We start from the raw sequence: 24258 nt of genomic DNA on the forward strand, positions 1-24258 counted from the left end.
GTGATTACAAAGCAACAATGTCAAGAAATATGGTTAGACGTTCTAATCGCTATAGGTGTTTGTGAAAGAATTAATGTACACATGTCTACTTTTCTTCCTCGCCCAAAAAGTTAAATGGTTAATTATATCTTAATATTGTTTTTATGTATGCAAGGTAAATGTCATTGAAAATTGGCTGCATCCTCTCTCTGAGTAGTTGGAACTTCACCCTAATTCTTTTACCGTGTCAATATTTTTCATTACAAGCTCATAGTTATTAATGACAAGCTCTTGAAAATCATGCATGTTAAGAATACTAAGTCTTGTCCTAGATTCTCAAAAGTCTAGAAATCTAGGAACTCTCTTGGTATTAATAAAGTTGTGACAATATTATATTCTCATAATTTATTGTATTGATTGCACTTTTTCAATGGAAATCACCGAGACCAAATAATGGATCTATGGTAAACACATTATTAAGAGAAATTCAAATGAGAAATATGAGTTAAACAATATCAATGTGTCCATCATTCCTGTTATATTTTTGCAATTCACACAATCAAAAGTACACTGGTAGAAATATACAAAATGAAATTCGTATAACCATTTTTTATTCTCCTTTAGTTCAATGTAAGCTTTAGTTTTGAAAGACTAATAAACTGTTTGTATTCAGTGAGCTTACAATCTAGTTCTAATTTGGAATTTTTTTGCAATACCCAGTGCCTAAGCAGGCATGTTGGGCACCTTGATACCGCACCTCATAATGTATCTTATATCTCAATTTCAGTCTTTAAAATATCAAAATAATACACTTCTACCTGAAAGTCCTTCCACAACATCACATAACCTTCTCAAGTTCTAGTTGTAATGTATTGTACTTTTAATATATAGAAAGAGAGGGAATCTTATCAATATGCTTTCTGGGGAACAAGTGATCACAATTGCAGCAATCTCCAAGCAGGATGTACACGCATCTACTATTGAAGACAACAGAAGTTTATGAGCTTTGATTAATTTGCAAGACATGCTCTACCCTATGAGAGAATTTGGTAGTAATTACAAAAAGGAACGCTTCAGAGTGTAATTTTGACCAAAGAAAAAACGATAACTCTACTTTGAAGCACTTCAGAGTCTAGTACACCTGCAGGTAACTACAATGAATGGCAGTACACATGGCAAGGTATGTGTTTCTTTGTATAATACAACAATGCATCACTTCTGTAAACAGTTGGACATTTCTTCGGTATTGCTCAAAAAACATTTCAATGTTTGCTTCAGTAAACAATTTGTAGATCATCAAAAATATGTACTTCCAGAGTCCTACAAAGACCACCAAACAACAAACATGTGAATCAATAACCAAAAAATCCACCTTTCAGGTAGTGCTTACATTTATATAGTTTACTGAATGAATTTTCCTTACTATTAAGCTATAGATACATATCAAGTTACGTAAACCCAATAGCTCATTTGAAACCACAGATTTCGCGTATAATACTCTCCCACCTCAGTGCACACATTGTCCAATTTTAGAGCTGTTACAGATAACCCACTTCTGCCCTCGAGAACACTGAGAAACAACTAATTCCACCAGTTCCAAAGATGAATTCACCAAAGCTGCAAGCTGCTTTGACCTAGAATTCAATTAAAACCATTGCCTCTTCTAACCCTTTCTCCCTTTTGTCCAGTTACTCATTTGTATTCTACATACTCATACTCGCATATAATCAATCACTCATTTTTCTTTTTGAATATGTTTGATTTCTGAAGTGCACAGCTCAAACATAGTCACCACGAATAAACGGCCTACAGCTTTTAGGATTTTAAGAAGATACACTCAAGATTCCAGGCCTCATATTTTCATGTTCAAATATACAGTTTCTGAGCAGCTATATAGATTAAGATAACAGTAAAAACGTGAGCGTGGTACATAAATTTATGAAATTGATTTGCTGCCAAAGAGAGGACTGACAATTAAAAGTTATTCATTACCTCTACTGATGTGCATATACTTTTCATATGCCCTCAACAGAACAGGCACCTTCAAAGCACATGAAACTGGGAATATAAATTATCCCTCATCTTATAATAATCCTCACAAAGAGGACCTTCGAACACAATTTGCTGACTCTGCAGGAAAAGTGTATTCGTATAAATCTCAAGTTATTTACAGTAAACCTCAGCCTGTAGAGTTATTACCTTTTGCAGAGTGTCCCCTCCAACTTTTCTTACAGAGAAGTTTCCATCACACCTAAGTGCACCACCTGTGAATTCTGCCTGCAAGACAAGAAAAAATACTAATTACTTTTTGAGAGAGAGCTAAATAACCAAAGAAGCAAAATGGATTGCAAGAATGATTATGAAAACAAAAACTAGGAAATACGAGTTATTTTATTAAGCTTCATAGCTGATGATAGAAATCAGGAAGGTTAAATTAACCTGGACTCCTTTTGAAGCTAAAAGTTGCTTAAAATCTGCAAGCTTAAGGTCCCCCACAAAGACTGCCTTGTGTGGAGGGGGAAGACCTGAATGAGGCAACAAAGGGAGAATGTCTTCTTCTTTGGACCCAACCTCTCCATCAACCCACGCAAGCTCATAATCACCCAGCTGTTTTCCAATAATTTAGAAATGAAATATTCAAGTTCAAAATGAAAAACGATTCACCAAATGCCAGATAATTGAACAGAAATTAAGCTTTCATACCTTTCTGAATAGAACATTGCTCATCAACCGTTCTGTTAACCTCACCTGATATACAAACAACCATTTAGAAGATACCACTGGAATCTATAAACCAAAACAACTTGAACGATGCACTGTCACCTTGTATGCAGACAAATCAGATGTAACATCAACTGTTTCACCTAATTTTGGAGCAAATACATGGGAAACATGCTTCAAACTATGTTGTTTTAAATGGTCTGTTGCCTCTGCTGAACCATGAACTAAAACCTAAAATACACAGAAAACACCATGTTAATGTTCATGGCATAAATGATTTTGTAAATTTGAATGATAGCATTTATATGACCATCCCAAAAATATGACTGAATTGAACAATGGAAAACGCCAGATGTTGTAAATTTGAATGATGGAATTTATATGACCATCCCAAAAATATAACTGAATTGAACAATGGAAAATGTCACAAGTTTTTGCAAGAAGGAATACATGCCACGCATGCACGTCAATTCCCACAATCCAATCTGTGATTGCCCCATTTTCTCTTGGGCAATTGTTTAGTCACTGGTCTACTGTCAGTGGCCAATAGATGACCATGGAGTGTTGTTTGCCTTCTCTTCTACATCTAGAAGAATGCAAAAAATTGATTCAAAGCTTCAGATGAGAGGAACTCGTACCAGCCTTGGAAAACACAATATTTTCTCCGCATCTGAATCTTGGCATCTACTCTTGCTGTAACTTAGTATTATGGTCTCTAGACTCTGTCGAGAGGGTCTATGTCTCTCAAAAGTACTATAAAATTGGGTCCCTCAAGGAAAACGTATTGTATCTGGCCTCTCATACCTACTAGGCTGCCCATTAATAGATAATAGATAAATAGAGTCTATTGGAGTGTGCTCTCTAGACTAGGTACCTACAAATGTTAAATGATGGTCTCTATACAAGGCCAACTTTGTCACCAGCACATGTTGATCTGTAACCAGACCAGATTTTGCCTAAACACGGAAAAATTATAAGAAAACCCACAGCTAGACTCAAATTGAAAATAGTAAGGATTAATGACAACAGAGAGTTTTTTGCTTTTCAAAAAAAATCTCTCACTTGAAGCAAAGCTTCAAGCAGACTTACAAGTTTTAAAGGGACCACATGTGCCAATATTGTCTTCATAGAACGGCCATCAGACCGTCCTTCAAAATCCATGTACTGCAAAGAGCATCGGACTTGAACCTACATAAAATGACAGATGATCAACCAACATTAAGTATCGTTGGTTAATATGAGAATGATTAGAAAGAATTAATCGCTTACAAGAACATCATCAGTCAAGACTTTGGAAGGTTTATCATTTAACAGCATCTCTTCTGTTTCAGCCTCAGTTTTTATGTCCCCATCTTTGCTCCCTGAAATCTGTATGAAATGTATAAATCACTTACTACTTCAGAGACAACAATATCACTTGTTATTATCACCAGTAATTCATTTATGGGCTTTTCAGAGTTTACACACATGTGCAAGGGAGATGTCCATGGAATCATCCTCTTGCATTATGAAGTCATCAGGATTGATAACCTCCCCATACTCATCCCAATCATGGGCGTTATCATGGAAAGGAAACATTGGTGCCACACTTGATGGAGAAGATTTAAACCCATCCATAAACACATGGCGATGGTGTGCAAGGCCAAGCTGTGCCGAAGACATAACTATGTTCAAAAACATTCACAACTGTCAGTTCTCCCTATCAGAAAACAAAACCATGTATTTACAGAATGATGACACATGCAGACATAACTGCAAAAGAACACTACTGATAACCTACAAAAGGCTATATTTGGTTTACAATGGCTAGCACAAATGTAAAACAAAATGGATTTCTGATTTCCTGATGTTAGAAGTTACAATTGAGTGAAAAAATTAATTAGGCATTGATGCAACTGCAAGTGATATTATACAACTAATATATAAGAAGGGCATATTTTTCCATTAAAAGTGAGTACTTATTACTCATCTGTCAAAGAAAATGTCCAGGAGAGATTTAGGGCGTATGCATGTGGAAGCCAGCATTACGTTGAAGATTCTTTGAACCTGAAACAGATGGATTTGTGCTTGCTTCAGACATATTTGTATCTGCTGAGGTTCCAGGGGGTCCAGATGCCTTCATTTCCTCTTCTTGTGCCTTCAAAGCATTTTGAGCTGCTTCTTTGCTTAGGCGGATTTGTTCTTCATATGCCTTTAATTCATCACCCGTAAGAGCAACCTTTCTGCTCAGACTTACTTTTACAACTTTTGGAGCAGGTTCAGATTGAAGCAGGCGAGCTAATGTTCCAAACTATGATAAACAAAAAAATCCCAAAGGATTCCTTCAGTGTCAGCAAGCTAAAGGATATATTTCATAAACGGTATATCCACCCAAATAACAAAACATTACAATCAACGAAAATATCAAAGAATATATGTACACAAACCTTTACCCCAAAAAGAAGTCTACTTTTAACATATAATCATGTAGCCTTACTTTATATATCAATGTAATACAATAACCAGTAGAAAATGCACATTACATTCAACGTAATACAATATTCAGTAGAAAATGCACATTACATTCAGCCATACCTGTCCTCGTTCAGTGAACAGAACCAAATTTTTGGAATCCGTCGCCCACTCCACAAAAAGCTCCCTTGCGAAGCCGGATTCCAAGCTTGCCATGGATGCAAAAACCACCTAAGAATATTCAGAACAATCATAATCACACCCTCCCTTTCCACAAGAAAACTAGTATTGAAATAAAGTGCTTTAGTAAAACCTACACAATGATAGTTCCTTTGAAGATGCACAATCTAACATAACACACTATCAAACTTTACCTTCGGACCAGGAGGCAGTGCTTCAAATTTTTTCTTAGTTGAGCACAACTGGAAACACCTATAAACCCGAAGTCAAACTAGATGTTAAATTCAACAGCATTACACAAAGGTCTAGAAAGCACTTGCCCTCTTTTCGCAATAGAACTATAATGTGGAGGGTAAACAAGTAATGCTGAATGAAATCCCTACTTCAACTGAAAAGCATTTTCCCGACTTTGTTCAAATGATTTTGCTATTGCGTCACTCATCCATTCCAACAGACTTTTTGCAAATTCTATAGTACTGACAGATGTATATGTTAAGAACACGAGCGGATAGTCAAATCCTTGAGAGGTCCAGTACTGCATAAACATGAGCAGTAAAGAAAACTTACTTTCAGATAAGAATATGAAATTAACAAAAATATATCAAACGAACTACACACCTGATCTAAATGCAATATTAGCTCAAGGGCACGTCCTGCAGTATCTATTGGAAGTAATACATTACCACCTGCTCTGAGTATTTTCATTATCGCATCTAGAAACAAAACAAACAAAAGAAAAACATTTTCTCAGTTATGCAGCTTTTCCCTATTGAAAGTAAAAGAAAACAAAAAGCTTGAGTCATTTGAATATAAATTGCAAGTGAAACACCCGGAAATGAAAGAAATTTTCAGCTCAATAGTTGCAAGAAATTTTCTAAAATGACAAAGACAAGAATTGAAGAAATGTGCACTATACTCAAATAACTCAAAGCAACATTAACTTGCATATGAATTCAAATATCATCAGGAAAATTTCTAGCTCAACAGTTGCAAGATTGGCAATCTGATCATTCAATGATTGACCAAAAATATAATAACATCAAGCTGAGAGTTTATAGTGAAATGTTATACAATTTCCAGACACCAAGGGAAATATAAATGGGCAAATCATTTTGAAAACCAAAACCACAAGGAAACGCTGAGATTTTTTTTTACCTGACCTCTACTACTCACACACCATAGCCTTGACAAAAGCTAGGTCATCCATCATCCCTTGTCAAAATCTATCAAATCCTACCTTGTCATCCTCACAATGAGTATCAAGAAGAGAAAGGTAACATCTTCAGCTTGGGTCATCCACTTGGATTACAATTAGCCTGTGGGAAAGGCAATGAAGATATCTAACCTTCTGGGATAGCAGACGATAGAATGGTTAGCACACAACATTCACAACAGCATTAATCTTGAAAGCTAGGTGCTCTATTTATTTCCAACTACCCAGATGAAACTATGGTTATTTCATACACTGGTCAAGCTTCTATACATTTTGAATATACAACAAGGATCAAGCTTGATGATAGACTGCAGTATATAGCATAAAAGACTCAAAACATGGACAATGATGAAAATAAGCATGGAAGGCAAGGAGACCTACATACTACGGATGGCTGGCAACTCTGTGAGTGAACACTAATGACGGTGATATGGATTACTATTAACATAAATCACGATCCAAGATGAGCTGTAGCTCTATGATCAACAGTATTTGTGACTCAAATCTTGTTCAAATGTGTTCCTTTTCTCCATTGAAAGTCGTATGATCCATAAGATATGCAAGTTGTAATAAAGACTCACTTTTCAGTTCTCATAGAAAATGGAAGCTTGTATGTTCATGGAACATAGTGCTCACAAACCAAATCATCCAATTTGTAATTCCTTCGTATAGATTCACTACCATGTTTCTAATGCAACATAGAAGCTTCTTCTTACTCAATTGGCTGATGACATCAACCAATGAGCACATATATGAAAGAAGAGATGTGTGTGTCACCAGGGATGAAGATGCCTTTCAAGTGTTCATAGATAGCATTTTTCATATCAAAGAGAAATGGCTTCCTACTCTGATTACATAAAGCAGGCTACCACTGGGATGCAGACACAAAGGTGCTTAATGATTACTCTGCAGCTAACCTTTCTTTCCTAAGCAAAAAGAACAAATAAGAAAATTACCCACAAATTCTTGATCTCGTTGGCGCCTCACAGGTTGGTTATTCAGAGCATTATAAGCATCTGTTATGAGTACAGCTGGCCGTATAAATGACTCCAATACCGTTCCATTCAAATGCCTGCAACATTTAAACCATTATAATGCTGTCAATTCTGAATTGCATGCCATGAATATTTACCTTTCTTTTCGATGGTTAAAATCAACTGCATAAATGATATCTTCAGTGTCCTTTGTAATTTTCCATATTGTACCCCCAAGCAGGTGCCCTGCTGCATATGGTGTAATGGTAATTCCCTCGCCTTTTCCTGATCATGTAACCCAAGTTTAACATAAATTTCTATGATCGTGAGATTGTGAATAAATATTCTAATATATTCTTGAAACAATAACTCATGAAAAACTAGCAGAAATTTGGAGAATCAATCTACCAGTTCTAAACCACTTCAAGCATCAGTTTCACTTCTAAAACCATATGCATCTCTGGATTACAAAGAAAATGGCAAAATAAATGGGAATGAAATGCTGCATTAGCATCTGTATAAAGCCAAAATTACCTATGAAACTGAAGCTATAACCATCAGCTGATACATTATATAACTGTCCGATAGAAGCTAAAGAGAGATAATAAGAATGCAGGATATTATTGCAGCAATAATCCACATAGAAGCAAAGTTCAAATAAATAGATTTTATCTTCAAATAGAATAAAAGTCAAGCGTGGACTGCATAGACTATCACATTCTTAAATGCACATTTTCATTAGTAATACTATTATATTACTGGTGCAAAAAACATCAAGCCTGTGGGTGTGTTGGGGCGTGAGAAGAAATCTCTGAAACAAATTGTCTACAATGCAAAAAGTTTTTCGCCAACAATACAACAACAATCTAGACAGATATTTGTGTTTGTGAGTGAATGCACATCCATCTATATCAACATCTGTGTATGGAAATGATGACCATCCCACACTAATATCAATACAATCAAGCTACTTTAGATTTATATCCTACATTCTGGTTTCTTGTGGGGTAACCTAGGCATTCTTGTGTTACCACTATCCGAAAGAGACTATTCTTTGAATCAATGCTAATTGCTCGTAAGTGTGATAAATATGAACTTGCAATTACTTTATTATAGTTCCTCACATTGAGGTTTGCACTGATAAAATGTTTGCAATACTGTCAGATAAAGAGGATATAAGCATGCAAGTATCTTTTTACATGTAAAGGAGTTTTACATATATAAATGCATGCATAACTATAAAAAATGAAATAGAGTTAATGATTAAAATCTAAAATACACAAAGAAGTTATCCAGATTAAAAATGCATGCCTGACAATGGAAGATGTTGAGAATATGTCATGGCCACACAATTCTGAAAAGCAACATCTATGTCATCCATGTTGAAAAGGTCAAAATTTGACACAGCCTGTAAAGCCCAAGTTAGAACTCAATCCAACTGTTTAACGTGTAGTTCCAAAAATCAGCAATTGCTACACATTCTTGCCTTCCTTGTGAGAAAATGATCATACATATACATGAGCCCCATTTTGTTGACTGGTCGAGTGCAATAAATAGGAGCTGTAAGTCCAAGTTTTTTCACTGCATACGGCAAAGCCCCAAGATGGAGTGTATCCGGATGAGAAAGCAGCACAGCATCAACTGTAGAGGCTACTCTGAAGAAGCGGTGCAAAAAAGACAAATTATAGATATTCTATTGTAGTCCTGATAAGTTCTCTTGAAAGTTTTCACATAATACATTGGTTTCAGATGCGAAACACTGAAAGCAAGGAACAAGGTGTTATCCTCTATCCACCTTAGAATACATGCAGCATTGAAAATGATTTTACATTGAAACTTTAAACCCCTGATCAACACATGAAACCCACTTGAAAAAGCCCACACAGATCAATTAAGAAATGATTCACACACAAAATGCAACTACATTCCTGCTCTAGGCCAGAGATTCACATGATATGTTGATAGCCTTGTTCTAAGGTTGCTCAGTTCTTCAACCTCTTACATTCAGAATTGAAAAGAAACATAATGATGAACTGAAGAACATTCAACAAACCCTAAAGATGGCTATGCACATTGAACATCCTAATTGTTTTGGGGAAGTACTTGTTAAAATTCATGCATCTTTAACTATAATCTGTGAAAAACAACCATGCACATTGTAAATATTCTTTACAAAAGAAATTTACACGTAAGTATTTTCCAGCTGATAAAATATTCCTAACAACGTGGTTATGGTTCTTTACTCATTTTCGTGGTTAGGATCCAAAAACAGAATAAGCCGTGTTCTTGTAATCCAATCAAGTCATGCATCATTCTATATTCTGAGCTTCTATGAATTTCCGAATAGGAGTAGGACTTTATATTGACTGTGCCTGTCATGTGACCTAATTCTATGTACAAATTACAAAACCCACCCCCTGCTGCTAAGTCCATTTTTGACACTCTCCCCTTTGTTCACGTACAACAATATCATATCAACAATGGTTCGGCTATATGTGCCATTCGTAAAGATGTAGTCAGGCTTGACAAGCCTATGAAGCAACTCCCTTATCCACACCTCTACCCTAGCATGTGCATCCTCCCATGGCTCACTAAAGGCAAATTCAACATGTCAAATGCTGTGTAATTGGGTTCATCTCATGTTGCGGTAAAAGCCCTATTCCAACTAATTCGTAATAAGGGTGGCAGCCTGAGCTGTTTCTTATTTTGTGCCACCTATGCTGTTATAAAGGTGACGGACTATGCTCAATCTACTATGTAACGAGGGCGGCAACCAAACAAGCTATAAACTCACTTCTTTGTGCCTTGCCTCTCCCAGGGATCATCCCTGCCCTTGAAACCATGTGCATAATTAAACAAGCTATCAACTCACTTATTGTGTGCCTTGCCTCTACTATGTAATAAGGGTTGCAACCAAACATGCTATCAACTCACTCATTTTGTGCCATACCTCTCCCAGGGATCATCCCAGGCCTTGAATCTTTACCATAACCTTCTGTCTTTTTCTCTAAGTTGGCAAAACCCAAGCAAAGCAACTATGGAATTAATTCCAAGAAAGTATCAGAATCTATAGCTAAACCATCATAGAGAACAATGATGTATCTTCCCTCTTCTACAGGTATATAAGCCAGCAGAGAGAACCTTTTAATTTATTATGTACTTTGAAACCAGCACTAATCTGAGAATTTTTGTCTTCTGCCTGTAAACTAAAGCATAAAGTCGTACTGATTGGACCATAGGCTAATTCCAACAGGCACCAGAAAAAGAATCAAGCAAGATTTATCTTCACCTTTAACTATAACGACCCAAATTTCTGATGTAGACACTTTGTCATGAGAAAAGAAGAGAATTAAGATCCTACCACACCCCTCTTATCATAACACAGACGTATCTTGCCAACAGTTCATCCTGATGCATAAGAATGGAGCTCCCAAATAGGGCATGCATCCAATACCCTCTCTCTCTTTCTAAATATGCAATGATGCTATTAACAAAATAGTAACCGTAGATTGCATCCTCAATACTATGACATTTAATCTTTTACATCATGCCATGTGCTCATTCCTAGCCTCGTGGCTAAGCTTCTCACTATTTAGCATGCCTTAAGCCTCTAATTTTGTGCTCCCTTTATCCTGTCTTGTCCATCTTTATATTTCACTGAGAAACCGTAATTAGAGATTCATACTGATTAGCTAGGTTACATTGAGAATCTGTTTCACCGGTACTACTGTCCTTCAGGTTTGGAGAGTAGAGATTTCACTTGGCTCAGCTTGTCGGTATTAACAATAAAAGCTATAGGTTTCTTACTGAAAGTGAAGAGTTATTTGATGCCTAAGGTTCCAGATACATTCTTCAGCAAATAGAACAAAACTGTAGATAGAGGTATATCTTTCCCTGAGAAACCCTCGTACCAGAGCTCTAATGACCTGGAAGGTATATCATTCATTAGGAAACACTAATTTTCGTGTTAATATTGGCATCCTATGGATCTTGTTAAAGCTTAAATAAATATGCAAACAATATCAAAAGATGCAAACAATCCCTAAAGTTCATTCACTGTTCTCAAAGAATCGATGTTGATCATGAATCGGAAAGTATAAATTTCACTGCAATACTTAAATTTTCTGGTACATTCACAAGAACCAGAAAAAGAGTATGCAAATAATGATATCACTTTCACTGAATGACCCAAATTTCAGAGCTATACAGACTAGAATATATATTGTTCACTGAAAGACCATAATTTTGGTGTTACTAATGAGTGAAGGACACGTATTTTCAGTGGCAAACCCTAGTTTCAGGGCCAACACTGGTTGGCATGTCACTTTGTAAAGTTTGAACGCAAGGATGCAAATAATATGAAAAAACACATATGAACCCAAACATTTTAAGTACATTCTCCAGAAATAAAAGTCCATTGTGAATCAAATATATATTTTTCATTGAAAACCCCAACTTCAGTGCTATCACTGATACGGAAGATTTGGTTTTCACAGAGAATCTCTCATTTTAGAGTTGTAATGAGCTAGAACTTAGCTCCCACTGAGGATCCCTATATTCCCTGCTAACACTGACCTGGAAAGCATATCATTTACTGAGAGACCCTGGCTTCAGTGTTCATACTTGCATGGAAAAGGCGTATATTTCTCTGAGAAACTTTAATTCAGAGTTAAATATGTATACTGACCTGGCGAGGGGTTGCAAAGCATCAACGTTGAGACGATCATCCCAGCCACAATCCAAAAGGAAGCGAAATCCATCGACATCGAGAAGGTAGCAGAGATGGCTCTCAGAGTACACTCCGCTCAGAGGTGTGAGCTGTACGCTTGTTCCCATAGCTTCTTTTTGTCTTTTCTTCTTCGCTTGTTTCTTTGCTACCTTCCTTCCTTCTCTCGTCTACTTCCTGCTTTCTGATTTTCCTCTTCTTCTTCTTCTTCTTCTTCTTTTTCTTCTGCAGAGAAGCTCGAAAGGAAGTTTGAAAGAAACAAAAATATGTGTGTCTCTCTGTTTTGAGTTTTAGAGAATTTACAAACGGATACCCCTCCCTGACTTTCTTCACAAATTACCATCCATACCCCTGCTCCTCACATCACCTAAATTTTAACCAATGAATACTTTATATGAGTTGTGTAGAATGAATGGGATGGGGCTACCGGAAAAAGCCCCCCATGTGCACCACTTCCACATGTATCTTGTTATTGTCCGCGTGCTTTTTGATGCCAGACTTTCTGTGAAAACTCATTACCAATAGAGAGCAATGCAACAAAAACCATCTCCCTCACACAACATTCTTTGTCGCTGTGTACATGCACACTTTCAAACATAGACTTTGCTAGGTGCAGTGCAAGAAGAGAATATATATGCCATCTGTGTGAAGGCCCCACCTCCCTTTCTGTTCTTGTAGAATGTATAATTGATGCTATGTTTCATAAGGTTGAGCCCCCATGGTGAAGAAAAAGAAGAAGATATAGTGTGTGTTGAAGGTAAGGATAAAAGGGACTCTGAAATAAGGTTGACATTTTCCTTCACTTCCCCATATGCCCTTAACATCTTTGTTATCTCACCCCCTTGCATGTCCTCCCAACAAATTACATTTGTTTCTAGTTGTGGTCACATGCATCGGTCCCCATTTAATATTTAGCGATCGAGCAACGTGGTGGGCAGGCCAAGTGGTAGAGTGCATCCTCGTGTTGTCATCATCGGCATGTGTCAAATCAACATTGCCTTGCCTTCCCTCTTGAATGGCTTACCCAAGATTGTTCTCTTAATTGATGTTACTATTACATAAATTGATTACTCAAATCCCCCTCCAAGTCTTGTCATTGTACCTATGCAAAACCACTACAGCTATGAAGCCATGCTAAAAGTTTGTGTTGAAAAATGTCATAGATGTAAGCTCCTAAGCTAAAAAAAATACAATAAAACATATGGCTTCAAGCATGATGTGACTACCTTGATGGACTATTTTCAAGTTTCTAACATTCATGGGATTTTTACCTAATGCCTTTTAATTCCTCAAATCACTCACTTCCCTTTACTGTGGTGAAGAGATTTGATGGCACTTGTTCACGTTAAGAACCCCTTCTTTAATGTCAATTCCATGATGTATACAATAGGATTTCATGAAGGTTATCCAATACAAAAAGAAACTCTTAATATGAATTTGTTTTGAAACAAGTTATTGTGTCCTTGCATTGGGCATGTTGGTTATGTCTTGGAATCATTGTATTTCAATTGTCTTTGCTTCCAACAAAAAGGGTGTCTAGTACAATCGTGCATGTTATATAGGGGTATATATGCACACATATGCATGAAATCAACATCAACAGGATTTTTGCACACCACCAACCCTATATTGATAAAAAAAAACACAATGAGATATAGAAAACAGCCAAGCCTTTGCATAATGTTGAAGCAACTTACCTTTGCTATGTTGGGCATATGTTGAGAGTGTTACTTGACCCAAGCTTCAACAAAAGAAGCTAACATAGGCTACTTCAACATGCATGTGTATATCCTAATGAGAGACCATATAATATTTCTTTGGCTATCTCCTCTTGCACCTATCCTAAAATGCATATATCTTGAGAATCAATATTTCAACTTGGAATATCATGGAGCACTTTGTGATGGCCTCTCATTTTACGAAATTTTCCATATATAATGATGGGCCATTTTGTTTTTCCAAATACTGGGTTGTTTTAGTTGGATTTTGTGGATAAAAATTCAAAGATGAGATGGTTGAATTGTATATAAACACCATAAAGTTTATAGCTCATGATTTCCAATAGTTTTCAATACAAACACCTCAAAAACGCACATTCAAATTCAAACATTAGGATAAACATGATAAAGTTGTTTTTTGAAATAAGAAACATGAATCACCTACGTATTGATGAAGCACAAAAATTATGATGTCATGACGTTTCTGACATATTGTGGCTAAACCTAGTATTATAAACTCATTGTAAGGGTGCATATTGTTATCTTTTTTTGGCTCTCATCTCTTTAACAAATCAGAAAATTTGGGAGTAACATTGTCCGCATGAACAAACTCACTATATAGCCATTACCCAAGTTTTTGTGTACAAGTAACATGTACAGTAACAATTGTGTACAGTTTTTTGAGCACATCCAACCTCATTTGCTCGGATAATCTATCCATATTCGAAATTGTTATCCCGATATTCAATTAAATTTTCCCATATCAAACTAGTTAAAAATCTAATCAACTTACCCTAAACTCGGATCATTCGGTCATTCCTCCAATTAAGTACTTCCCTTGCAAATGGAGAACCATGAAATACAATATTATTCTTACCACCTAAAAAATCACTAAAAACTGATATACAGACCACATGGTTGTTGATAACAGGCTACGAAAAAGACCCACCCAGATATCAGAACATACATTACTCACATCAAATTTCTGCGGAAATAATAATTTTCTCGATTAGTAGACCTGCAAAAAAGGTCATGTTCTTCATAATTAGACACATTACACTTGGTTAATGTTCTTTGAAAGGAGACCTATCACATGGCACACTGGTTTCACAAAAGCCATAAAAGAACATAGCCCCATAAGGCTTGTAAAATGAGCACCATAAAAAATCAAGTACAATTGTAAAACTAAGTCTGCAGTATAGGCTGTCAAAATAAACGACTCTCCCGGGATTGTATTCCCAGAAGAATCACAAAGCTTCTGTGACTGAATTTTGAGTACCAGTAAAAATGTAAAATAGCTTCTGCCTGGAACATATCTCGAGAGGAGCTCTATTCCTTAGAAAGAAAATCACAAAACTTCTATGGCTGTCAGCACTCACGTCTCAAAATATATATACACACACATGTCACACCACAATCCTATGTGAATATTGATGCCACTGTCCATGATGACGAGAGATGATGGATAATGAGGATGAGGATGACAACGATAAGAACATGGTCAATGACAAGGATCAGGATCAGGATGATGGCACGAGGATACGGATGATGACATGAGGATGCTGACATCGATGAGGAAATTTGATGATGATGATTTACGAACGTTCAAGTACACAATGGGTGGCTGCAAGTCACGTGTAATTGATCCCCTCTGCAAAAGGACTCTTCTCTAACGAAGGGGCTTTTTGCATAGGGTGACGGTTAACATCATGGCTGGAATTAGTACATATGACCTCCACTCTATATATGCAAAATTCAAACTAGAGACTGATTTGCTTCTAATCAAGAGGCTTTTTCACTTTATCTGACGACGGTATGCTCGCGGACGAGGAAATTTACTTAGAGTAAGCTCCTTTCTTCTCTTCCGAGCTTGAGCTGAAGCAAGAACTGCCGCATACGACTTTCGGCCCATATACATGTGGAGAGGGAAAGACCCCTTTATTGCCATATCTCCATTACAAGCATAAGGATATGCATATAGAGGTGGAACCATATAGCATTCTGTGTTAGGCATATGTATTGATGAATCCCTTGCTTGAATTGGCAACTCACCCACATCCTTTTTATGTGGATCTACACTAGGAGCCATTTGAGAATCATCTTGTGGGCTTTGATCAGGAAGGGAATCTCCACCTTCACCATTCACTATACACCTTTCCACGCATGTTCCTTCCATAGAATCCCCTGTAAATAGCATGCTTGTTTGCACTTTCAAAGCTGGCAAACTAAGTGGCTGTGAATCAATCCTTGTTGCAAGCTCTAAATTTCCAGGAGTACTTTCTCCTAGCTGCAATATACAACATTATTAAGGTACCTTTGAGATATTTCTTCATAGCAGCAAAATAGTACAGGAAAAATCAGTATCCTTCATAATCTTTTCCAGTTGGGTGAAACAGATTCATCAAAAACAAGCAATGCCTAGTTTATAAACGAGCTTTATTTCCTAGTACAAACTGAACAATCCAACTTCAAGTATAATAAAGAACTTGATGTCATCTATGATACATTTGCCCGAAAATTACTTATAATAATGTACCTGCTGTTTAAGCTGATAATTCAGTTCCTTTAGGGCATATAGATCTTGCATAAGTTTCTCTCTTTTCTGCAATATTAGGACATACCATTCAAAATAACCAAATAAAGACTAATATGAGAGCAGACAATAGAAAGGCTTTTATTAACCAACCTGCTTCATGCTTTCATTTTCTGCCACAAGATTAGATGCTTTCTTTGTTAATTCCTCACATAAAATCTGCAAACAGTGTTAACGATCAAAATCACAAGGAAAGATGATAGCAGCTATGCTTATTTAACTGTATATAAACAAATACACAAAGATATACCTGTTTCCTTCGGATAGTTTGTCTTGCAGATTCTCTATTTGCATGAATTCGACGCAACCTCCGTGCATCTTTTTCATTCTGAAAACAAAAAAGACACCAGATGCACCAACTAAGTCATTTTGAGGTCTAAAAATACCCACTACATATAATTTCAAGACCTGACAAGATATTAGACACTGAATCACCATGTGAAGGCCTTGCTGACATCCAACTGAAATTGTAATTATGAGTAAAATGACTGTATGCAAGGTAATGGTAAAGCTTATGCTTTACAACTTTAGAGTCTGTTACTATATTCATTTGTATAAAGCATTCATACTTTGACATGGAGATGATTACAATAACAGTTAGCACTTTGCTCCTTGAAAAAGCTTCATAAACAAAAGCATTATATACAAAAATACAAACAAAGCAATGATAAGAAACTAAAAGGCCTACCTCGGTCAACAGACTCTTAGGCTTGTTTACAACCCCAAAGCCAGCCTCCTGACTAACTTCAGATACATTTGAAGCCACACTCACCAAGCATTTCACAGCTGCCTCTGTTAATCCATAGTCCTGATTACGTACATCCTTGATGTCCATATCTAGTTCATATAATGGCTCAGTTTTTACTGGTGACCATATCGACAAAGTATTGGGTTTGTAAGCTTTCAATTTACGTCGGGCAGACATTTTACTAGGCCTCCCAGCTAAGCTCTTGCAATGAATTTCTTCAATCTACACCAAGATTCACATATAAAATTGTTATATCAATCACTTTATCAAGATATGGCAGTTAATTCCATTCCTTCACTTCAAAAAGACATCTTATATGAGTGTCCATGAATGTTGGAACAAATGCACAAAATACAAATGGTAGAAATCACATCAAGCACTAAAAATTACATACCATATGAATCAGTCATGAATGATGTAAATGCGTCCACTTAACAGAGTGAATCAATTCACGGAAGTTATATGAGTTAGTCAAAAATATTGTAAAAGTCTATTGTAACAAGAATGAACATATACGTGTGTGCGCATACACATGTATAAATACACACATACATGCCTAAATGCACAGATGAAAAGTGTACCTTAGTTTTTGGTTGGAGCACTGAAGAACTATGCATAGGTGGTGCTAATGAAGTTAGCACCCTCTGGAAGGCAGACTTAGCTTTGGGGCCACCATCACAAAGAGGTAACCGTGTACAAGAAACCTGCAACGAGGGTAGCGGAGAGCTAGGGCTTTCTGCTCTTGAATCCAGAAATGAGTGCTCTTGGGCGTCCATTACACTGTCATTGTCTTCCCTATCTGAAATCGAACCCGACCCTGAACCTGGATCTTTACACAGAGACCTTGCAATTTTAGTGACATATGTAGGAGCAGCGCTTTGGAGCAACTTCGAAATATCACCATCACTACTACCATCGGAAACCTTCACATTGCTGATGTCAGCCCTAATGCTTCCGGGACCAGCCCACCTATGGCCACCAATGTAAGCATTCTTGCTGCTGGCGTCAGCCCTAGTCGACCTCCTCCGTTTGCCTGACCACTGTAGAGAAATGCCCGGCATTGCTTCTTGGCAGCGAAGTTGGGCGAGGCGCGAGAACTCTGCGAGTGCTTCCGCAGCATCGAGCTCTATCTTCACAAGCCTATTGAGACGTAGCATATTGTCATCATCCGAGTATGCGGCGGCGGAGGTGTACTCTTCATCTTCTTCATCTTCCACTTCGGCCTGTTTTACAGGGTTAGATGAACCTCTAATAAGCCCTTTCGGGAGCATCACGGCTGCGTCCTCTATAAACGCATTACGGAGAGCAAAATCTTGGGGGAACCTTGTTGAAGAAGGCAAGGGCAAGACTGACATAGCTCTCTCTCTCTCTCTCTCTCTTCTCTCTTCTCTCTTCTCCCTTCTCTACGCTGTATGTAGGAGAGCTTATCTGTGGAGGTTGTGCTGGGAATGGCGAGCTCTCAGAGGAGACCCATCAGAGGTATGAAGCGGATCTCAGGTCAGGAAGAAAGCGAGGGCAGAGAACACAGGGCAGAAGAGAGAGAGAGAGAGAGAGAGAGAGAGAGAGAGAGAGATCACAGACGAAGAGAGGGAACAGAGAGAGGATTGAGAAATTAGGGCAATCGCAGAGAGAGAGAGAGAGAGAGAGAGAGAGAGAGAGAAGCAGTTTCTGTGCGCTCTCTCTCTCTCTCTCTTCCCGCCTGTGACGAAGGAAGGGGGGTGGCCCATCACCGTTCGATCGGATGCATCCAACGGCGCTGCTTTGCTCGCTCCCCGTCCCCTCAAACGTGTCCTACCCACCTCACCTCCACGTGGCGTCCCCGCTACGCATAACACTTGTCAGGCCACGTAGGACGCCACGGAGGACTCCACGTCAGCCGGCACTCCGCCCAAAGGCTCCCCCCCCCCCCCCCCCCCCCCGACCAAATAAATTAAGACGAAGAAGAAGAAGAAGAAGCTTTTCAACAAAAGAGACAAAGACATAGAGAGAGAGAGAGAGAGAGAGAAGTAAAAGGAAGGAAGGGGGCTTTTTTTTGTCAGCCTTTTTTGTGTTTCGGGGGTGTCTTTCGTGTCCAAAATATGTATGCTTCGAGAACGTGAAGGCGAGCTAAATTGATCCATTCGCCCGTTGTAGCCCGTCCCGTGTCTTGGTTCGGCTGGTAATCGCATTCACATCCGTGGCTTCAATCCTTGGCTCAATTATTCTCCCACCCCCCTGGGTACCTGTGGGTCCTGCTTAAACCCTCGAGAATTCCCAAACGGACCTATGTATCTAAAATCCATTTTTCCCATCTAATAACAGCTACAATTTTTGTTGGCAACCTTTTGTTGTGCCAATATTGAATTGTTTCTTCATTGATTCCACAGATTTACCACCTTCCTATTGCATGAAAATAATATGAATCTTATGAGAAATACCCCCCAAATTCATGAGATTTTCACAAACATAAACATATATTTCTCCCACATGTTTTGCCTTATATGAACATATCCAAGCATAAACATATATTTCTCTCACAAGTTATGGAATTAGATCGATGTTGTTTTGTGAATCGAGACACATTTATCTGGAGTACTCTAACATAACTAATGTCATGAATATAGCCAATGACCTAGAAACTCGATACCAACTATATTATTGATCTCAGAGCTTTTTTATAAAGGTTTACATAATCTATTCCTATCTCTACATTTGGGTTTGTGGTTTTGCCCAAATTTGTATAAAGTAAAATATCGTTGAGGACATGTTGTCTACATCTTATAGGTGTGGACCGTGGCAATATCACCAAAGTATGCAAGCTTGTGATGTTTAACAATATACTAAAATGCAAAGCAAATGGCATCCACTCTCTAGTAGATTAAAAAAATTAATTCAAAGCTCCTAAACTTATCCTTCATCATTTCTAGCCATAGTGTGAATCGAGTGAAGCACCAACGACCAAGAAATTGATTGTGTAGATTATCATGTCTCTAGGACAACCGTGTTTCATCTATAACTTGAAAATGGGAATTATTGACAATAATTGACCCTCACCCTCAACATGCCTACCCCAAGGACAAAGAGTTTAAGAACATATTAAGAAGCAACTAATAAGCCAAATCAATAAATAGAACAAAAATGGTTGAATATTATATTGATGCTTTCATAATAGATAACTAACCATGTATGTAAGTTAGTCCCCGGTTTATCAAAGATGTTGATTTAATGCTTTTGAGAAAATGAGAAGGAAGTATTTAAGGAGGTCTCCATTTTATCACCATACATAACTCAACAATTGTGGTGAAACACTAAGCCTAGCATGTGTCTTATATTATGTGAATCTAAGTAAGAGCACAAGTGAAACCGAATCTAAGATAGAGTCAAATGTATGAAGTTGTCTAGGATAACATGAAATATAAATAAATGTTTCACCCAATTTACTTAACAATGCATGAATAATTGATTGATTAAAACCTATACAGGTTTAAATTATAAGCAAACATATGTGATTTCTAGCATTGATCAACGATAATATTAGAGAAAGTAGAGTCTTAGCTTGAATAGTGAACATTACACAATGCCTCACAATAAAATAAGGAGGCTATTTAGCAAATCTTTGAATAGTGAACATTGCTATCAATGGGATTGATATTGATGCAAGTTCATAGGTTATTCATATTGCCCATAACATGAAATCTCTTGGTGAATCTTTTGTATGAAAATCTCTTAGTAGATCTTTTGTATGGATCAAATGAGCAATTTGAATAATAATTGGTACATCATCTATGGAAGACTTCCTTGAAAAGTCTTTATAGAATGCATGCTATACATTGCTATCAATGGGATTGATATTGATGCAAGTTCATAGGTTTATTGATCATTTTCCTAAACAAAATGTTGAATACCATGCAATGATGTTTTACAAAACTTGCCAGGAAAGTTTACAACATATGTTGAATACCAATCACATACACTTGTTTCCACCATGAGTCCGGCTTCATTATCTTATATTCCCGAGGGAAGTTGATACTCTTTACATATGCCAATTGGCAACCAATTACAGTACAGATTTTAATTGATTTACTTGTCCTGGAGGATTTTTCTGATTCTAAAAATATTGAGTCTAAAGCTGATTTTCCCTCATACTGTGGGTTGCTTAGAGGAAGGACCTCATCCGGGCCCTAACAAGAGATTGCCCACCATCAACAAAAATCACAGTTCCTGTCATAAAAGAAGACATGTCTCCACCTAGGTATAGAATCATCGATGTCAGGTCTCTCGTTTTATCTCCCCATCTTCTCAATGGAACGATTCGTTCCCCTTCCTTCCTTATAAGATTATTATCAAGGGGTTTCAAAAGTGTGTCGGAGTCAACCAGACCTCTCGCAATTGCATTAACTCGAATCTTATACTTCCCCAACTCCATTGCCATGGCCTGATCCATCAGACATGATTCAGATGATAGCTCTGCTCTATGTGTATGTGCAAGAAAGATATATTAACGCCTTTTAGAGGACAAAATGGCCTATAAGACTGTTAAATGTAACTACATAGAAAGTAAATGAAAAAGTGACTAAAGAATCTCATTATCTGACTAATAATTCTCAAGTCAGATAGATTGTATGGGAGGAGAGAGAGAGAGAGAGAGAGAGAGAGAGAGAGAGAGAGAGAGAAAACTTGGGCTTTATGGACATTGCATAAATTTGGTACCAACAGGATTCTTATCAAACTCTTTTCGATGTTTACATAAATGCTTGCTACATTTCACATGATGTTGAGAATACATATCCCCCCTTAAAGAGATTTCGGGCTTTGTGGACATTACAGAAATTTAGTACCAACAGGATTATGGTCAAACTATTTTCAATATTTACATGCATGTTTCGTATGTTTCACATAACATCAAGGACATATATGCCCTCTTATTTGAATGTTCTGGACTTTGAGAGAAACAATGACATGCTGTTCATTTCATTGTATTCGTTTTATTTCTTGGATTCTCATGAGAAATCAAAATGTATCACCAAAAAAAAAGGGTGTGTTTGAATATCAAAATTGCCAGCCCAGTTGGAAACAGAGTAGAGTTTTCAAGCCTCAGAAAAGCTGAATTTTGTTTTCTACATATACACACATGCACACAATCATACGTACATATGCATACATACACTTGTAAACATGAGTTAGAAAGAGAGACAGCGAGAACTTTACTCTGGTAAGATAGTTGACCGCAGCGATCGAAGCACCAGAAACAGCTGTACCCGGAAAAAGTCCTCTTTCTGTGCCTAATATTGATGTGACAAATATGATAGATCCTCCAATGCCAGCTTCTCTCATTCTCTTTCCTATTGCAATACTGAACAGGCATGCAGACCTGAAGTTGACACTGATGGCTGTTTCCAGCTGTTGCACATTTGTCTCTAAAAAAGGTCTCGATGCACCTGGAAAAATACCAAATATCTTGGCTTCCAATAGTCACAAAAAATTCATGCTGATGGTTACATGCTAGACTCACTCTTGCATGCCCTTGTACAAATTAATACACAGATAAATCGCATAATCATAGCTTGGTGATAATGTATTTCTAAAATACAAGCTTCATAAAATGTCCCCCTCTTGCTCTGATGTATTAGGCATATGGTAGACAACTAACTTTATATCTATTTCTGTAATATCAAAAGAACACAATCTTGAAAGTGTAAATGCACCTGGGAAATGCAATGCCCGGGCTTCAAGTAGGGGGCTTCAAGTAGGATCACAAAATTTCGAATACATTTCTGTAATAAATAACAAAAAATATATAAGCTTGCAACGATCTGTTGCAATATCTATTTTGCGAAATACAAAAGTAAGGAGTAGAGTCTCAACCTAAGACTACTATGGAAGTAAGACAACATCAGCATGCTGGCTGACGTTGATAGCAAGCTAAGTCTTCCACCTTTGATACATCTAAAGAAAACTATGAATCAAGTACCCCGTCACATAGAATAGACATGCTAACTAATAACAATCTGCCATAGTTTTCAACCTTGCTCTTCGTATTCCTATATCTCTCTATTGTCTTGGTCTTTGAAGTTAAATCTTGATTTTCTTTAGTGTTTAAAATCTAATACTAAAATTAATTGATACATAACGAGGCTATTCAATTCCATTTAGATTCCAATCAAAATGTATTCATGTCATATTATCTACGAATTCCAAGCAGATGATGTTCATATGAAAGTGGTCTACCAGTGTGCAAAAAGTCTTAAATTTCTGACCGTTCTCACCCATGTAAAGATACAATTGAAGCATATTTTGACATGTATACATGCACTTTGCATAGCTAATTTAAACTTCCCTGTGAACTCTAACTTCATATGTTTTTCGGAAAACGAAATTTCACCACTGATTTTGTTTCTTAACTTCACTATTATGAATGGATGGGAGGTGAAAACACCCTAATTTAGCTATATATTTATATGCATATTTGTATAGAGAGAGAAAGAGAGACCTGTGAATGAAGAGAATGCCAAGAGAAGATCAAATCCTCCAAAGACATGCCAAGCTTTCTCTACAACATCCTCCACGAGACTTTGGATAGAACGTACAGATGTGAGAAAATCCAGATGTAAGACATGGATATCATCTTCTTCACACGGGATCTGTTGAGATGCAGTATGAAGGGATGAAGAATCACCGACAAGAACCACTCTGACACGCATAAGAAAGGAAAATATCTGAAATCATTTCGTTGAGCAAGAAGAGAATGATTGCATAAACGATATATTTTACCTGCAACCATGAGCTATCAAAGATCGAGCAACGTTTAAACCAAGTCTTTCCTCTGATTCTTCCTTCTCTTTATCTTCTTCTATTCCCGTAGAGGGAATGGCAAGGAGAGCTCTCTTCCCTCGTACATCTACCAAGGTCGCCATTAGACCTTCAGATTCTTCGTCCTCCTCTTCTGCAGCTGAATTTAGCATCGAAGGCCTTTTTG

At 37.3% G+C, this 24258-nt stretch overlaps 3 protein-coding genes across 4 annotated transcripts; all 3 read right to left on the reverse strand.

Moving 5' to 3' along the window:
• Positions 1-1008: 1008 nt before the first annotated feature.
• CPSF100 (cleavage and polyadenylation specificity factor 100) lies at positions 1009-12459 on the reverse strand. 2 transcript variants are annotated; one of them, XM_087321309.1, is made up of 19 exons: positions 12206-12459; positions 9005-9173; positions 8830-8926; positions 7677-7803; positions 7501-7616; positions 5950-6044; positions 5715-5866; positions 5526-5583; positions 5275-5382; positions 4747-4990; positions 4168-4364; positions 3970-4068; positions 3790-3888; positions 2803-2931; positions 2683-2727; positions 2419-2586; positions 2179-2256; positions 1972-2109; positions 1009-1299 (listed from the first exon to the last, which is right to left on the reverse strand). In XM_087321309.1, the coding sequence occupies exons 1-18, from the start codon at positions 12352-12354 to the stop codon at positions 2023-2025; spliced, it is 2217 nt and encodes a 738-aa protein (XP_087177435.1). In that variant the 5' UTR covers positions 12355-12459; the 3' UTR covers positions 1009-1299; positions 1972-2022. The 2 variants fall into 2 exon arrangements, with proteins under 2 accessions (XP_087177435.1, XP_087177434.1); XM_087321308.1 differs by lacking the exons at positions 1009-1299; positions 9005-9173; positions 12206-12459 and adding an exon at positions 1316-1868 and having other exon boundaries at positions 8830-8949.
• A 2622-nt stretch (positions 12460-15081) lies between these two features.
• Positions 15082-18793, reverse strand: LOC147862601 (uncharacterized). The gene is made up of 6 exons (XM_087321497.1): positions 17885-18793; positions 17244-17525; positions 16806-16883; positions 16649-16714; positions 16499-16564; positions 15082-16249 (listed from the first exon to the last, which is right to left on the reverse strand). The coding sequence occupies exons 1-6, from the start codon at positions 18656-18658 to the stop codon at positions 15758-15760; spliced, it is 1758 nt and encodes a 585-aa protein (XP_087177623.1). The 5' UTR covers positions 18659-18793; the 3' UTR covers positions 15082-15757.
• Positions 18794-21256: 2463 nt separating this feature from the next.
• Positions 21257-24258, reverse strand: LOC147862602 (uncharacterized). The gene is made up of 4 exons (XM_087321748.1): positions 24054-24258; positions 23773-23972; positions 22491-22720; positions 21257-21717 (listed from the first exon to the last, which is right to left on the reverse strand). The coding sequence occupies exons 1-4, from the start codon at positions 24242-24244 to the stop codon at positions 21439-21441; spliced, it is 900 nt and encodes a 299-aa protein (XP_087177874.1). The 5' UTR covers positions 24245-24258; the 3' UTR covers positions 21257-21438.

The sequence above is a fragment of the Azolla caroliniana genome, unplaced genomic scaffold (genome assembly GCF_043228905.1).
Source record: "Azolla caroliniana isolate FFs.n. ecotype wild unplaced genomic scaffold, voAzoCaro1.0.p SCAF_6, whole genome shotgun sequence".
NCBI lineage: Eukaryota > Viridiplantae > Streptophyta > Polypodiopsida > Salviniales > Salviniaceae > Azolla > Azolla caroliniana.

Coding starts and splice junctions, on each gene's coding strand:
- LOC147862601 (XM_087321497.1), bottom strand. CDS start 18,658: ATGTCAGTCTTGCCCTTGCCTTCTTCAACAAGGTTCCCCCAAGATTTT. Junction 16,715..16,805: donor AAACTATCCGAAGGAAACAG/GTATATCTTTGT, acceptor CACTGTTTGCAG/ATTTTATGTGAGGAATTAAC. Junction 16,565..16,648: donor AAAATGAAAGCATGAAGCAG/GTTGGTTAATAA, acceptor CTAATATTGCAG/AAAAGAGAGAAACTTATGCA.
- LOC147862602 (XM_087321748.1), bottom strand. CDS start 24,244: ATGCTAAATTCAGCTGCAGAAGAGGAGGACGAAGAATCTGAAGGTCTA. Junction 23,973..24,053: donor TTGATAGCTCATGGTTGCAG/GTAAAATATATC, acceptor TATGCGTGTCAG/AGTGGTTCTTGTCGGTGATT. Junction 22,721..23,772: donor GGCATTCTCTTCATTCACAG/GTCTCTCTTTCT, acceptor GTATTTTTCCAG/GTGCATCGAGACCTTTTTTA.
- CPSF100 (XM_087321309.1), bottom strand. CDS start 12,354: ATGGGAACAAGCGTACAGCTCACACCTCTGAGCGGAGTGTACTCTGAG. Junction 9,174..12,205: donor GCTTTGCAACCCCTCGCCAG/GTCAGTATACAT, acceptor CCGCTTCTTCAG/AGTAGCCTCTACAGTTGATG. Junction 4,991..5,274: donor TGTTCACTGAACGAGGACAG/GTATGGCTGAAT, acceptor TGTTTATCATAG/TTTGGAACATTAGCTCGCCT.